Source organism: Mustela nigripes, chromosome 2, assembly GCF_022355385.1.
Source record: "Mustela nigripes isolate SB6536 chromosome 2, MUSNIG.SB6536, whole genome shotgun sequence".
Lineage (NCBI taxonomy): Eukaryota > Metazoa > Chordata > Mammalia > Carnivora > Mustelidae > Mustela > Mustela nigripes.
Genome location: NC_081558.1, coordinates 79,580,417 through 79,598,120, shown reverse-complemented (window position 1 = coordinate 79,598,120; position 17,704 = coordinate 79,580,417). Strand labels below are relative to the sequence as shown.

Here is a 17,704-nt window from a genome sequence, read left to right as displayed (position 1 = left end):
CATAAGAGACTCTTAATCTCACAAAACAAACTGAGGGTTGCCGGGGGGAGGGGGTTTGGGAGAAGGGGGTGGGATTATGGACATTGGGGAGGGTATGTGATTTGGTGAGTGCTGTGAAGTGTGTAAACCTGGTGATTCACAGACCTGTACCCCTGGGGATAAAAATATATGTTTATAAAAAATAAAAAATTTAAAAAAAAAATAAAAAAAAAATGCACAAAAGTGATTTCAGATAACAATACTAAGGAATTGGGACATCTGGGTGGCTCAGTTGGTTAAGTGTCTGCCTTCGGCTCAGTTCATGGTCCCAGGATCCTGGAATTGAGTCCTACATGGGCCTCCTTGCCCAGTGAGGAGCCTGCTTCTCCCTCTGCCTGTTGCTCCGCTGCTAGTGCGGGCACACGTGTTCTCTCTCTCTCTGACTTAAAAAATAAAAAAAATATTAAAACAGGGTAATGGCATAGCAAGTGGCTGGGCAGATTGGGTCATTGTTACAGGCCATTTTAGGGAGATGGCCCTTAATGATGACAAGGATCTGGCTATGAGAAGGGCATTTTAGGCAGAAAGACAGCCAACAGGTGTTACATGGGGAAGGCCAGCAAGAATGGCCATTGTGAGTGAGGATGAGAGTGGTAGGAGATGAAGCAGGCAGGAGTCAGATTTTATCAATTTCAGTAGAAAGCATTGGAGAGCTTTAAGTAAAGGAATGATAGACCACCACACTTGACCTATACTTGAAGAATAAGATTCTCATAAAATTTCCAACTCCTAAAAAACGAGTTTTTGAAGCTATTCTTTGTAAGTATCCTTTTTTTTCTTTTAGTTAACAGATTTACTCACATTTTCTTGTACAGCATTTCTGTTACGTCTACATGTAATTGATATATTTATCATACCTATTATGTCTAAATATCTCTACCTATTACATCTAGAACTTTCATAAAAATTAGAGACATGCTACCCAAAATTGGCATCTAAACCTATGAAGGGAGGTATAACAGTATTCATCTTGTCTTGACATAATGGTTGGGTTGAAGTGTGGATGCTTTGTAGTGGGTATATAGCATTCAAACCCAACAAAAGCAGCTTGTTAGTTGTCTTTGTAATCTCCTTTCCTGGCTTCCTCACTGTGGAGTTGAAGTGAAGATAGCTTGAGTCTGCCAGTGTGGAAGCATCAAGAGTTTGGCTTTGTACCTCTTTAAGAACAGGAACAGCAAATGAAAGCTTGAGGAAGCAATGAAGAACCCTCAGTGGTCTGGGAGGCAGCTTGCCAGATTTCCTCTAGTCCCCCCTTGGTTGGTTACCCGTGGTAAGGAAAAGATTTATCTATGCAATGGGAAGCTTCTTATCAGTGTGATATGACTGTATAGTAGGATGCTTTCCAGTTTCTTTGATTTGGTAGATGCTTTTATGGAGTAATAATTTTGCCGTAATGCTTAGTTAGAATAACTGAAAATATGTGGACTAAAGGGGACATGTAGGACAAACATAGGTGTTAAGGCTCTAAAACAGATTAGAGTAGTGATATAAACATTCTTAGACATGTATTTGCAATTTCAGTTACTAAAAAAATCAAGTTATTGAAACCTTTTTTATTAGCTTTTTTATCCTATAAAATGAAATGTAATTCTAGCATATCTTAATATTACAGGAGATACGGGGTTGCATTGATTAGGAATTAAATCGTTTCTTAATGAAGGGCAGTTTTTCTCACTGAAAGACCAGTTTTTTAATGATTTTTCCCCCCTTGAACTAATAATAAACAGCTAAGAGAAAGGCCCCTTAGGAAAATTTTTTTTCCCCACTTATCCATTATAGAAAAATTACACAGGTCATTCAGAATTCTTTTTTTTTTTTTTTTTTGTCATTCAGAATTCTTAAGGGGACAAGATTTCAGTGCAAATATAACATGGGTATTTGCTTAAAGGGAAATGAGACCAATAATATAAAATAATCAGCATTCTAAAAAACTTCACGTAGTTTGTATTGGACTTTGAAATGAATTTTAGTATTTATTTATTTATTTATTTATAGATTTTACTTATTTGACAGAAAGAGTATACAAGTAGGGGGAACAGCAGAGGGGGAGAAAGAGAAGCAGGCTCTCCGCTGAGCAGGGAGCCCGCTGTGGGGCTCTGGAATCATGGTCTGAGCCAAAGGGAGACACTTAACCTACTAAGCCACCTAGGTGCCCCGAATTTTTGTAATTATATTGTAAAATGACATCAGTGTGTCCAGTATTCTGCATATTCACTTTATACAAAGTAATGAACAGTGGAAAACTTGATTGGTGGTATTTTGGACAACTCTTTTGACCTACCATACAAATCTTAGCTTCTTTTTGCTTCATATTCTGTGCTGTGGAGATTTTTTTTTTTTTAATATTTTTTTCACTTTGATACCGTTTCCTCCGCGAAGTGCAGCAGCTCACTGGGAAGCCGCATAAAATATGGAACGCTTCACGAATTTGCGTGTCATCCTTGCGCAGGGGCCATGCTAATCTTCTCTGTATCGTTCCAATTTTAGTATATGTGCTGCCGAAGCGAGCACTGTGCTGTGGAGATTTTAAAAACAGAATAAAACTTAAATAATAATGATAGCCATTAACCTGATGTGAATATGATTGTTATTCTCATTTTACAGATAAGACAAGCCTCAAATGTTTAAGTAGCTTGCTGAAGGACACTTGGTTCTCCAGTCATGAAGCTATTTAGGTCCTGGCCTTCAAAGCCTTTATGCCTAACTCTACTGCCTCTTGTAGTAGCTCTATGAATTATATAGGCTTTACTTCAAATTGTTGCTTGTTAAATTTTACTTAGCAAAACTGTATTTAAATTTTAAAAGATAGGCTTATTTTACAGCCTACCTACTAATACTGTTTCATCAGGCTGGCTATTTACTTCTAAATGTTCTCCTTAGGTTTGATCTTTGTGGCATTCCTCTTCTTGAAAGTTTAAGGCCTCCAGTTGCTCTTCAGATGAAGTGCCCGAAATAATATATATGAGATTTATATGATATAAACTTCTTACCACCTGATTCCAGTCTACTGTATCCCCATCTTATTGTTTCTCCACCCATTACTTAATACATTTAGTCTGCTCCCTGGAATATTTCAGGAATATTTCATCTCTCAGTTTCTGTCCTTATTATTCTTCAAGACTCAGATAAAAATGATTCATTCCACACAACTCTCTCACCTGTGTCCTGTGACATATAATTTTTTTTTAAAGGTTTTATTTATTTATCTGACAGAGATCACAAGTAGGCAGAGAGGCAGGCAGAGAGAGGGGGGGGGACAGGCTCCCCGCTGAGAGCCCAATGCAGGGCTTGATCCCAGGACCCTGAGATCCTGACCTGAGCTGAAGGCAGAGGCTTTAACCCCTGAGCCACCCAGGTGCCCCATGACATGTAATTCTTTACAACATTTATCACATTCATTCATAATCATTTGTGTCTGTCACTGCAGTAGACTAAGTTCTTTAAAATCTGATTGTTTTATTTTTATTGCTTGTGCTTAACACCAGGAAATAACTTAAACAATTTGAAAGAGTAGCGAAACAAATTACAGTATTTGATTAGCAGTACAGTAGTTGTGTAAATGTTATTAGGGCATTTCTTTAGATATTAACATCAGTCACTGAGAAATTATTATAGTCAAGTTGAAGGTGACTAAACCACGAAGTCTGTTTTAGTTTTTTGTTGATTAAAAAAACCAAAACAATTTCTGTTTTATGTTAAGGGCAATATTTATCCCTAAGATTTTATTTATTTATTTATTTTTATTTGAGAGACTGTGCGCATGAGAGAGCGCACAAGGAGGGAGGGGCAGAAGGAGAGGGAGAGAAGCAGGGAGCTGAGCAGGGAGCCTTACTTGGGGCTCATTCCCAGAACCCCAGGATCATGACCTGAGCCGAAGGCAGACACTTAACTAACTGAGCCACTCGGGTGCCCCTATCCTTAAGATTTTAAATACAGGTTTAATTTTTAAGAAAATATGGTATACCTAGTGATACAAAAGTTAGATCAGTTTTACAGTTTGAGAAGATGGGATTGTTATTTGGATATTTGCCTAAGTTAGTTGAAGCATTTGCTAAAAAAGGCAGTGGTGTTGCAATCAAATGTTAGAGTAATAGCCACCATCAAAAAAAAGGACTTGAAAATTTTTTACTACAATTATATGCTGAGCATTTATGTGTCCATATGCACAGCATTGAATTAGAATGTGTGGAGATACAAAAGTATGATACATGCTCTTCACGTGGAATGACAAAACAAATAATAAGTAAGACACTATTTATTATTTTTATTATCCCCTCTCATCTAAAATTTTTGTCATGTGGTTGCAGCACTATCTAATCCTGTCCCTCTCCATGCACATTTGTAACTGAGTTTTTCAGTGGTTGGAGAGGAAGAGAGATTAGTGAATTTGCCTGGCGGCTAGGTTGGGGGGTGGGAGAATGAAAACCCTCCATCAGTAGCCTGAGGGGCAGTCCCTCCCTCTATTCTTCCTAGAGGTAAAATGTGAGGGTTTTTACAGATTGAGGGAGCAGAAGGGAAAGGTTACAGACCTTTTGAAGCTCTAAATTGAGCTAATGAGAGAAGGTGAGGGAAAAAGAGTTGAAGAAAGGGAATGGGTCTAGAAGAGAGATTGTATACTTCTTGAGGTTAGAAATGGGGTCTTTTCTGTTTCTCCCTACAGGTTTCATTTGGTAACTTGTACAGATAAGAAACCTCTGAAAGAAAAACAAAAGAAGAAAAGGAGATAGTCTCCTCCAGAGAGTTTGTGACTTAGCATGGATTGACGGGCTCTGCTGGTTCTGGGTCCCTAAGACAAGGAGCCCTAGAGTTTGCCATTATTTCAGAATTTCTGTAGAGAAGCCCTAGCATTGTTAGAATATACTATATGTTTTCCTTCTTTCTCATCTCCGTTTTATTGGTTAGATACATACTGGAATTTTGGCTCCAGAATGATTTAAAAAGATTTTTAAAAATTTTTAATTTTTTTAATTCATTTGACAGAGAGAGAGAACAAGCAGGGGAGTAGCAGGTGTAGCAAGAGAAGAGGGAAAGCAGGCTCCATGCTGAGCAGGGAGCCTGATGCACAACTCAAGCCGTGGGCAGACGCTTAACCAAATGAGCCACCCAGGCGCCCCTAAGATATATTTTTGCCAAGAAAATCTCTCTCAAGAAAGTCATGTCTGTATGATTCTTTATGGCCTTTATTTTAACCTTTATTCTGATGGCCCTTTAGACCCCTCTGTTTTTTTTTTTTAATGTTTATTGGTACATTATATTTGTTTCAGGTGTACAGCATTGTGATTCAGTATTGAACAACACAGGTTTGAACTGTGTGGGTCTACTTAAAAATGGATTGATTTTTTTTTGTTGTTGTTAAGTTTTTAATCTATTTATTTGACAGAGACACAGCAAGAGAGGGGCATAAGTAGGGGAGTGGGAGAGGGAGAAGCAGGCTTCCTACCGGGCAGGATGCCTGATGTGGGGCCTGATCCCAAGACCCTGGGACCATGACCCAAGCCGAAGCCAGACGTTTAACGACTGAGCCACCCAGGCACCCCCAAAATGGATTTTTTAAAAATTAAAAAAAATTAAAATTTTAATTTTAAATGAAAATTAAAATTTTTAAAAATTAAAAATTGTATTTTTCTTATATTTTCTTAATAATGTTTTTTTCTCTAGCTTACTTTATGAGTATATTTTATGTATACTTCCATGTATACATAGAAATGTACACAATATGTGTTATCAAACTGATTGTTACTGGTAAGGCTTCCTGTCAGCAGTAGGCTATAAAGTAGTTAAGCTTTGAGGGGAGTGAAAAACTTATATGTGAATTTTCAGTTGTGTGTGTGTGTAGCGAGGTAGGCATCTCTCCCCCTCGTGTTCAAGAGTCAACCCTTGTGGAATGATCACCACAGTAGGTAGTTTCCAGAAAAGATTTAGTTTCCAAAAAAGAAGATTTTTTCTTATCATGAGAACTTTGAAGATTTACTCCCTTAGCAACTTTTAGAATTGCAGTCTGGTATCATTAACTATAGTCACCATGCTCTATATTACATTTCCATGACTGACTTATTTTGTAAGTGGAAATTGTACCTCTTGACCCCTGCTCCTGCTCTGGCAAACACCAATCAGTTCTCTATATCTATGATTTTTATTTTTTTTTAAAGATTTATTTATTTGGGGGGGTAGGGGGAGGGGAACAGAGAAAATCTCAAGTAGACTCCCACTGAGTACAGAGCCAGACCCTTGGGGCTGGATCTCAAAACCCCAAGATCATGATGCGAGCTGAAACCAGAGTCAGATACTCAACCAAAATTCATCTCAATTGCTATTTCATGAAAAGATGTAAGTTAGGCTGCTTAAATATTACCTGAGAGCTTTCAAAAAGTATAAATTACAATGAAACATCTACTTGTAGGAGAATAGATAAATTATTGAATCTCCATATGCTGGAAATTTTAGTGGTGTATGTGTGTGTGTTATACTTAGCATATGCTGTGAATAATATAGGAATAATATAGTAACTACTTTTTCAAGTTTTTATTTTTACAATAACTGTGTGTGTGTGTGTGTGTGTGTGTGTGTGTGTGTATGTATGTATGTATGTATAGTCTCTGGGTGTCCCCAGCTTTAACCCCTTTAAGAACAGAAACCCTAGAGATGGACACGTTTCCCAGTCCTCTGTGTAGTGGATGTTGCCACATGACTAAGTTTGGGCTAAAAAGATGTGAAAATAAGTGATGCATTTAACTTCCAGGTCATTTCCTTTAAAGGGAAGCACCCTACACTGGACTTTCCTTTTCCTTTTCCCACTTGCTGAGAAGTTGTGACAATGTGGACAGCCACCTTAAACCCAGAGGTAGAGGCAATACTATGAGAATTGTAGGACCACCTTGGCAGAGAATCTCTGAATGTCAGCCCTGTACTGAGCCACCTCTCTTCCTGAAAATAAACATAGATCAGTGAATTTATTTATAAATTTTATTTATTTGTCAGACAAAGATCACAAGTAGGCAGAGCAGCAGGCAGAGAGGGAGAAGCAGGCTCCCCACTGAGCAGAGAGTCTGATATGGGGCTCGATCCCAGGACCCTGAAGCCATGACCTGGGCCGAAGGCAGAGGCTTAACTCACCAAGCTATCCAGGTGCCCCGATCCTTTTTTTTTTTTTTTTTTAAGATTTTATTTATTTAGGGACGCCTGGGTGGCTCAGTTGGTTGGACGACTGCCTTCGGCTCAGGTCATGATCCCGGAGTCCCGGGATCGAGTCCCGCATCGGGCTCCCAGCTCCATGGGAAGTCTGCTTCGCTCTCTGACCTTCTCCTAGCTCATGCTCTCTCTCACTGTTTCTCTCTCAAATAAATAAATAAAATCTTTAAAAAAAAAAAAAAAGATTTTATTTATTTATTTGAGAGAGAGAGAGAGAACATGAGAGGAGGGGAGGATCAGAGGGAGCAGCAGACTCCCTGCTGAGCAGAAAGCCCAATGTGGAGCTCTATGCTGGGGCCCCAGGATCATGACCTGAGCAGAAGGCAGACTCTTAACCAGCTGAGCCCCCCAGGCACCTTAAACATAGATCCTTTTTAAGCCACTGAATTTTTAGGTTTCTATTAGGACATTTAGCCCATTCCCTCTGAATACAACATGATATTTTTAATTTCTTATGAAACAGGAAATCATTAAATTAGTACCTATAAGAAATGCCACACCTTGGCGCCTGGATGGCTCAGATGGTTAATTGTCTGCCTTCAGCTCAGGTCATGATCCCGGGGTCCTGGATCGAGTCCCACATCAGGCTCCCTGCTCCGTGGGGAGCCTGCTTCTCCATCTGCCTCTGTCCCCTCCCTATAAATATCTGCATAAATAAAATTGTTAAAAAAAAAAAAAAAAGAAATGTCACACCTTCATTTATAAAAACAGCAAGCAGTATTCACATCTACCCTGTGCCTGGCCCCAAGGTAGGTGGTGGAACTGCTGTACAAATGAGAAGGTTGCTCTATTGAAGCTTTGGACATTTTTAAAAATGAGATATAGTCGACATATAACATTAGTTTCAGGTGTATAACATAATGATGCAGTATTTGCGAATTTTGTGGAGTGATAACCACAGTAAATCTAGTTAACATTCATCACCATACAGTTAACAAATTTTTCTGTGTGATTAGAATTTTTAAGATCTACTTTATTAGCAACTTCCAGTTACATAATACAGTATTATTAACCGAGTCACCATGTTGTACATTACTGACTTATTTTATAAGTGGAGTTTGTACCTTTTAACCCCGTCCCAGCCTCTGGCAACCACTAGGGAGTGCTTTTTGTTTGTTTTGTTTTTTTAAGATTCTGCATGTAAGTAAGATCAAATATTTGTCTTTCTCTAACATTTCAGTTAGTTAGTTAAGATCTACCCCATGTTGTTGCCCATGGCCATATTTCATTCTTTTTTATGGTTGAATAATAATTCATTGTGTGTTTACACACACACACACACACCCTTCATTTTCTTTTTCCTTTTGTCCTTTGATGAACACTTGGGTTGTTTCTATATCTTTGCTCTTAATAAATAGCGCTGCAGTGAACACAGAGTACAGATACCTTTTTGAGTTAGTGTTTTCATTTTCTTTGGGTAAATACTCCATGTGTCTTGGCCATTATAAATAATGCTGCAGTGAACATGGGGGTGCATATATCTCTTCAAATTGGTGTTTTTGTTTTCTTTGACTACATACCCAGAAGTGGGATTGCTGGATCATATGGTAGTTTAATTTTTAATATTTTGAAGAATACTGTTTTCCATAGTGGCTGCACCGATATGCACCAACAGTACACAAGGTGTAGAACCCTGTATTTCCTAAATGCATGGGCTTAATCTCTGGGCCGTACTTGGTCCTAGTTCAATCAGGATGATATTCAAATTTTATTCTAAATCCTTTTTTTGAAGTTGTCTTACCCCTTCACAGGACCATTGACAGGTATAGAGGGTCTTGATCATTGCATATCATATAAATCGATTGAGGGTTCACAAATGTCAGTCAGCCTTCTTTGCCCAGTCCCCATTACACACAAAATAAAAATCACAAATAACAAAGAATTGTAATGTTTATAACCATCAGTAATTTTTTTTTGGCAAGCTCAGATCTTTTGAAATAAAAACATACAAAAAATCTTTAGGTTTAGAAACCCAACAGAACAGAATGAGGAGTAGTGTGAGTAAATACTGGAGTGGGGGCAGGTTTGGGGTTTTGGATGCATGGAAGCTCTTCACAAGAGAACAGTGCGATGCTTGGAGCAGTGGATTAGCGGCTGCTTTTCCTTGTGCTCTTACCTTATTCCGCTTCCCCATTCACCTGCATGTGGAGCCTCTCGCTGCCTGCCAATGGTGTTGCCTTGCCATTGCACTCTCTGTCCCTGTGTCATGGGGAAGGGAGTGTGTAGAGCCGAATGACTGGTCACAGTCGGAGCACCTAAATCACAGCAATAGATCCCTCATGGAGCTCTTGGTCACCGAACAACAAAAACAGTAATAGCTCATTCTTTTTAGGCTGTCATTGTGGGTCAGGCTTCATTCTAAGGGCTTTAAATGTAAAAACTGATTTAAAATTTAAACCATTCCTATTAGTGAGTGTTGTTCTTGCCATTTTACAGATGATGAAATCTAGGTGTAGGTTATATAGGTAGCTAGGAGGAACCCGGAGAGGAGCCCAGGCAGTCTGGGCTCCAGGGCCTGTGCTCTCAACCACTTCACTGTGGGGAGAATTAGGGAGTCAGTCTGGTACCACTTTTTGTTATTAAGACTCTCTATGTGCAAGTAACAAAAGTCTAATTCTGACTCATTGAAATAAAAAGATGAGATCATTGTAAGGATATCCAAGTATGTGACTGATAACTCAAAATGTTCTGGGTACCAGAAACAGCGGAAGCCAGGGATTCTTTTTTCTCATCTCTGCTGTTCTCTACAAGTATGCTTTATTTTTTTTCGTAATGCAAACTGCTACTGACTGTCCCAAAGCCTGACTGGAAGAGCATGGCCTCAGATGAGGTGGTACAGTTGGGTACAGGTGAAATACATGGGAACAGCAAAAACTAAAACATTTTGAAGTCTGGTGAATTCACAGTTTTTGTAACTAAAGTAAATAGCAGTATCCAAAATGAGTGTTCAGGTCATAAAATTAGCTATTCATTCATGGAATTTAGGAAACAACTGAGTTAGAGTACTACATAAAAAAATAGGTTCTCGGGACACCTGGGTTGCTCAGTCGGTTAAGCATCTGCCTTCAGCTCAGGTCATGATCCCAGGGTCCTTGGATTGAGTCCAGCATGGGGCTCCTTGCTCAGGAGGGAGCCTGCTTCTCCCTCTGCCTGCTGTTCCCCCTGCTTAATCTCTCTCTCTGACAAATAAATTAAAAAAAAAAAAAAAGTCCCCATTTCATTTATTGTTCACAGTTTTCACCTATAATGCATTTCACTCATTAAATATCCGGTATCTTCCATGTGTCCACAACTGTGCTGGGGATATTTATAAACAAGACAGATAAGGTCCAGGCCTTTTTGGAGCTCTCAGTCTGGGAGAACAGAGATTTTAAACAAATAAAGGGGCTTTAAATGTTACTCTGAAAACAGCAAATTATTTCTGTTCTGGTGAGAAGCATTTCTTCTTGGAAATTTTAGAGCTGAAAGGGAACTTAGTTTTAGTTCACGTCTTCATTTTATAAATGAGAACTCTCAGATCTAGGGAGGTAATGTGACTTAAAAAGGCACAGCTGAGGACTGGTATGGTTGAGGATAGAGCACCAGTCTTCTGATTACAGCCGCTGCATGCATAAGTGACATGACAAGATCATGCACAGAATCCATTCATTGAGCCCCCTTTCATTGATTTGCTTTATGCTCTCTTTGTGCTAGATTGCTGGGATTATTCAAAACAAAGAAGATAGAGCTCATATTAATTATTTGGCATTCTAAAACAAAAGACATGCAATTTCTGGGAAAAATATTTATAAAGGAGTTACTTATTTAGCATATTGATTAGGATGGCAGGTCTTAGAATCAGATTGAGCTATGTAAATTTGGGAGGAACACAAATATCTGTACTTCAGTTTTCTTATCTGTGAAATGGGATAACAATGTTTGTCTCATAGGTTTTGAGGATTTAAAAATACATTGTATGTAAATTACTTGGAACAGTGCCCTGATTGTAGTAAGGCCTCAATTCATAATGACTGTTACTACTTTAAAAAGCATTCTTCAGGGCGCCTGGGTGGCTCAGTGGGTTAAGCCGCTGCCTTCAGCTCAGGTCATGATCTCAGGGTCCTGGGATCAAGTCCCGCATCGGGCTCTCTTCTCCGCAGGGAGCCTGCTTCCTCCTCTCTCTCTCTGCCTGCCTCTCTGCCTACTTGTGATCTCTGTCTGTCAAATAAATAAATAAAATCTTAAAAAAAAAAAAAAAGCATTCTTCAAGAAAAAAAAAATTTTCACTATTTTACAGATGAGAAAGTTGAAGCATAAAGAAGTAAAGTAACTTGTCCATGAAAATAAAGTAACTTGCCCAGCTAGAAAGTTTGACAGCCAGGATTTAAAAGCAAGGAATTTGAACAGGTGTGCTGTTTAGACTTAGGGGGCCGAGTAAGAGAGGTTATCTTTCAAACCTAGCATCAGAACTAGGAGTACTCTCAAAATTCTAAGCATCCCATGATATTAGTGTCACACAGATAGATGTTTAAATATTTAGTGATGTATTTGCTTTCTTCTGAAGTGAGGAGGGACTACATTTTGGGAATCTTGCCCACTACATCCAAGTCCAGCTTGATGTATATTTTTATTTTTAGTGTTGGCTGATCCCACCTTTCAATTCAGAGGTTTTATGTGATGTTAGAAATCACAACTGTCTTGTTGCATTTTATAAGGCATTGAACATAGTTTGTGTTTGGTTGGGTTTAATCTTTGGCTTTTTGTTTTTTTTTTTTTGGTTAGGGGAGTAGCTTACTTGTTTGAGTAAGAATGGTTTATTTGATAAGCACCCTTTTAATCAAATCTTTTGAAGAACTTTGGGTGTAGAGAGAAGTAATATATGGTATGTACCTTCACTAGAAGACAGAGTCTGATAATTTGGAGAATTGAGAATCTTTATCATTCTGTTGAAAAATGTCCCTTTCTTTCCATGGTATTGTTGCTCTGTTTTACAAATTGATAGTTTTAAATCCCAGCAGGAGAAGATTTTCATATTGATTAGTGGTTTAATAAATGATAGCTGGCACATAACTTTTAAAAAATTTAATAAGAGTTTCTTTTAAGCAGCGTATAGTTGGGACTTGATCTTTTCCAATCTGACAGTCTGCCATTAAACTGGAATGTTTGAGCCATTTACCTTTAATGCTTCTTTTGATGTACTTGGATTTGAATCTCCTGTTTTAATGTTTGTTTTCTGTTTGTTCCATCTGTTGTTTATTCCCTTTCCATTTTTCCACACTTTATTTTGGGTTGGGGTGGATTTTTTTGTTTTGTTTTTTTGATCAACATATGCCTTGTTGAGTTAGTAACTATACCTTTTTGTTTTGTTTTTTAGTGGTTGGTATAGAGTTCATAGCATACCTCTTCAGCATATTACACTGTCAAGTGATATTATGCCCCTTCTTGTAGTATAGGATCCTTTAACATTTATTTCTTCCTTCCAGTTATAAACCCTACGATACTTTGTTACTGTTTTTGCTTTAGACACTTATTTTTTAGAGGGATTTAAGAAATAATTAAAATTTATCTTTTCCACAAATGTATTACCATTTTGGGTGTTCTTTATTCTTTTGTATAGTTTCGGATATACACCTCATTATCTTCCACTTGAGAGACTATCTTTAACATTTCCTACAATCAGTTCTGCTGGTGATGAATTCTTCTGGTTTTTGTACACCTGAAAAAAATCTTTATTTTGCCTTTGTTTTTGAAACATTTTTGCTGGGTGACAGTTTTAACATGTTTTCTCAGGTCTTTCCCCTTTTTGTATATTAGGCTGTTTGAAGTTTTTCCACAGATCCCTGATGCTTTACTTCCAATGTCTGTGTGTGTGTGTGTGTGTGTGTGTGTGTGTGTGTGTTGAGTAACTTCTATTGCTGTGTTTTCAGGTTTATTCATCTTTTCTTTTGCAGTATCTAACATACTGTTAATCCCATCCACTGTGTTTTTCATCTCAGATGTTATATTTTTCATTTAAAAGTTTGATTTGTGTATTTTTATAATTTCCATGCCTGCACCTAACACATTCAGGCATTTGTCTATCATTTTGAAATTGTCTATCATTTTGAACTTGCTAAATAGTTATAACAACAGTTTACTGTCTTTGTCCGTTAATTTTATTCTCTCCAGGGTGCTTGGGTGGCTCAGTGGGTTAAAGCCTCTGCCTTTGGCTCAGATCATGGTCCCAGGGTCCTAGGATCAAGCCCTGCATCGGGCTCTCTGCTTAGCGAGAGGCCTGTTTTCCTCTTCTCTCTCTCTCTGCTTGCCTCTCTGCCTACGTGTGATCTCTGTCAAATAAATAAATAAATAAAATCTTTTAAAAAAATTATTTTATTCTCTCTGTCATTCCTGGAATTTTTAATGTTGATTGGCTTTTCTCCTCACATTTTTTTAAAAAATTATTTTTTATTTATATATCTGTCAGAGAAAGATCACAAGCAGGCAGAGAGAGAAGCAGGCTCCCTGCCGAGCAAGGAGCCCAACGTGGGACTCAATCCCAGGATCCTGGGATCATGACCCGAGCCGAAGGCAGCAGCATAACTGAGTGAGCCACCCAGGCGTCCCTCTCCTCACATTTTTGAACTCCTTTCTGTATCTGGGAGTTTTTTTATTGAATACCATACGCTGTGAATCATAACCTTTTTGGGTGCTGGGTATTTTTGTATTTTTAAATATATTCCTAAGGTTTGCCATTAAGGTCACATGCCTTTAATTTACTTGGAAATAGATTGATCCTTTTGAGACCTGCTTTTAAGCTTTGTTAAGAATGGTCAGAACAGGATTGCCTGGGTGGCTCCGGGTCCTAGGATTGAGGCCCGCATTGATCCCTGCTTGACAGGAGGCCTTCTCCCTCTCCCACTCCCCCTGCTTGTGTTCCCTCTCTTTCTGTGTCTCTCTCTGTCAATAAATAAAATCTTTAAAAAAAGGAGTGATCAGAACTGTGATGAAAGCTAACTTTTCACTTCTACTGAGGCAATACCAATCTGTCCATCCCTACATTGCAGGGGCAATTGTAGGCCTTCCTATGTTCGTTTTTCTTTTTCAGGAATCATAACCTTGAGCCTGAACTCCCTTGATGTCTATTGTCTCCAGACTGTTTTGTTTCATCTGTTTTGGCTTTTGTTATTGTTTAAGGTGGTAGGGTAAATTTGGTACCTGTTATTCCATCTTGGCCAGAAGCTGAAGTGACTAAAAGACCTATGACATTTTTTTGTAAATAAAAATTAATCATTAGAAAATAGTACTTATTTGTTATTCTATACATTTATATGGATCATATTTACTTTCATAAATGTTGGTGAACTGTTTGAAAAGATTGAAAGGAGTTATTTGAAGAATTAAACTTATCTTAAATGGCTTGTGCTTAAAATTTTATATGCTATAATGAGTAAGAGATTTTATTTGATTCATGTTGATGGGGCACCTGGGTTGACTCGGTTGATTGGGCTTCTGCCTTTGGCTCAGGTCGTGATCCTGGGGACCTGGTACTGGGCCCTGCGTCAGGCTCCCTGCTCAGTGGGGAATCTGCTTCTTCCTCTCCCTCTGCCCCTGCTCTCCCCCCCCACCCCCCGTGCATGTGCGTGTGCGCTCTCTCTCTCTCTCAAATAAATGGATAAAATCTAAATAAATAAATTCATGTTGATATTTGGAGACTGATACTGTTTCTGGCCATATCAGCTGCACTTTGTGATTAGAATTTTTAGTTGTTTTAGACTTCTGATATTTTTTAATCCCTCCACTCATACTGGTTTTTAGGATTAGATGTGTGTTGAGAGCATATTAATTCTAATATAATTACAGGTCAAGCCACATTAGAAGAACTTACTGTAGATGTTGATTATAATAGAATTTAGATAGCTACATTATTACAGATTACATTTCTACTTCAAATTTCTGTTGGATATGTAAATATATTTTAAATCTAATGAGAAAATGTAAACATCATAAAATCATCTTTTATACTTTTTTATTTTTAAAAATTGCCTTTTCTAAACCAATGTCATCCAGTTTTGGGATTCTGGAACCACATTTGTAGTCACTATTAACCAAAAAAGCCACATGACTACTTTTTTTTTTTTTTTTTTTGGTTAAAGATTTTATTTATTTATTTATTTGACACAGTGAGAAAGGGAACACAAGCAAGGGGAGTGGGAGAGAAAGGAGCAGAGAGCCCGATGAGGGGCTCGATCCCAGGACCCTGGGATCACAACCGGAGCTGAAGGCAGACACTTAATGAACCGAGCCACCCAGGCGCTCCAACACATGACTACTTTTGAACACAGTGTTACGCTGAACTATTCTGACACAAATTTGAAATCCTCTGGGTTAGTGAGTGAAAATACCACATGCAACTGCAAGTCCCAGTTTTATATCATTGTCCTAGATCTATTTGTTTTGTGGAAGTGTGTTTGGGTGGTAGTGGTTTAGAGTTCTAGTCGGAGAGGGGTTGATGGTGGGTGGTGAGGGGTAACTGCTGTCGGAGGCTCCAGCAAAAAAGGAGTCTCCCAAAAAAGTCTGACACAGAACTTAGTACTTTGATTATTCTAGTGGTTGTTAACACTGTGATTATTCTAGTGGTTGCTTGTTTACCTTGAAAGATTTATTAAGACTAGATGAAAGTAAGTATGGTGTAACTTTTAGTTTGACTTACTTAAATGGGTGGTAAATCTCAGGTTTAATAGACTCTCTGTTAGGATCAGGTAAGAAGGTAGATTTGAACTGTTTCATGGCCCATTGAAGGGATCTTTGGTCTTAACGGTGGTTCTTAGAATAGATCTTTTCATTTCAGTATCTTGTATCTGCTTTAAATATCCATAAATTCTTTCACATTAATCTGAAGATAAGTAAGCAATGCTTTAGGCCTCCTTTTGTTATATAAACTGAATTCAGAGCTTGAGGAAATAAAACTGAGTCTATTCTTATATACAATTTTGTATCAAAACCTAATAGCAGTTTTTGTGATATGAAATCTCATTACCATGAGTTACAAGGGTATTTTTAGATTTTAAAAATTTTGATCTTTTAAGTTATACATACGATTTTATACTTTTCAAGAGAATGAAAATTACTCATTTTAGAACACTAAATGAAGTAGACATTTAAAACTTAGACTCTTCGGGGCACCTGGATGGCTCAGTGGGTTAAAACCTCTGCCTTTGGCTCAGTTCATGATCCCAGGGTCCTGGGATCGAACCCTGCTCAGCGGAGAGCCTGCTTCCTCCTCTCTCTCTCTCTCTGCCTGCCTCTGCCTACTTGTGATCTCTCTCTGTCAAATAAATAAGATAAAATCTTAAAAAAAAAAAATCTGTTAAAACTCAGACTCCTCTGGAATAGCTACTCAGAGGTTCACTTTTTCCTTACTTGATATCTAACTTTGACCTCTAAGAGGAACAATGTCTTATTTCCTTTAAATAAGAGCCTTATAATACTATAGTTATGGTATAAGTACCATAAAGTTTACCATGTGCTATAATTATATAGTTTATATGCTTTTTATATTAAAATATATACATAAATACAATACCATGTATTATTTACAATATATCAATGTATATACTATGTATAGTCTATATAATGCATTATATATATATAATAGTAGTATATAGTATAATATAAAGCTGCTTTTATGTCAAGAGCATAGTTTGTAGACAACTTCCTTCAGATTTCTAAGATTAAAACTGACTTTTTTGGAAAGCCATCTATCACCTAAGGGTTAAAGAAGGGGACAGGGGAGGCTGTTAGGTTACTGTAATACCTTGCGTTGGTCTGTGGAATTATAAGCTTGATACTAGTCTTGCTAACTACAGGATAGACAATTCTGTTAAAATATTTTTTGATGACATTCTGAACTGTGCCCAGCATCATGCTGTTAAATGAGAGGGCCACTGCACAACTCTGTGGAGCACTGTTCTTAAAACATTCTAGATTTTCTGAGTTCTTGTTTGCTCGCAGAAATTTATCTTAAATCTTTGGTGTCTACTGCTATTGGGTAGATTATACTGTTTTGCTTTGTTTTTTAAAGAACTTATTTATTTGGGAGAGAGTTCATGCAAGCATGAGGAGGGGCAGAGGGAGAGGGAGAAGCAGGCTCCCAGCTCAGCTGGGAACCGGACCTGGGGCTCTATCCCAGGATCCCAAAATCATGACCTGAGACAAAAGCAGACATTTAACTGAGCCACCCAGGAATCCTGACTGTAATGGTATTTTATTTATTTATTTATTATTATTTATTAAAGATTTTATTTTATTTTATTTTTTATTTCAGTGAGAGAGATCACAAGTAGGCAGAGCGGCAGGCAGAGAGGGAGGGAGAGGCAGGCTCCCCGTCAAGCAGAGAGCCCGATGTGGGGCTCGATCCCAGGACCCTGAGATCATAACCTGAGCCAAAGGCAGAGGCTTAACCCACTGAGCCACCCAGGCACCCCTGTAATGGTGTTTTAAACTCAAAAGTATTTATTTA

General features: G+C 38.1%; 2 protein-coding genes and 1 non-coding gene across 4 annotated transcripts in view; 1 reads left to right on the top strand and 2 right to left on the bottom strand.

Annotated features, from left to right (window-relative positions):
* Positions 1–17,704, top strand: part of LOC132011756 (ubiquitin-conjugating enzyme E2 E1) — a 78,624-nt gene that overhangs the window by 24,060 nt on the left and 36,860 nt on the right. The window lies entirely within an intron of this gene.
* Positions 2,444–2,550, bottom strand: LOC132012643 (U6 spliceosomal RNA). Its single transcript, XR_009402648.1, has one exon. It is a non-coding gene; the product is annotated as a U6 spliceosomal RNA (small nuclear RNA).
* Positions 9,453–17,704, bottom strand: part of NKIRAS1 (NFKB inhibitor interacting Ras like 1) — a 76,008-nt gene continuing 67,756 nt past the window's right edge. Inside the window, exon 5 of the mRNA XM_059390855.1 lies at positions 9,453–9,482. Coding sequence (XP_059246838.1) covers positions 9,468–9,482 — 15 coding nt within the window. The 3' untranslated portion in view covers positions 9,453–9,467. The remainder of the gene's footprint in view (positions 9,483–17,704) is intronic.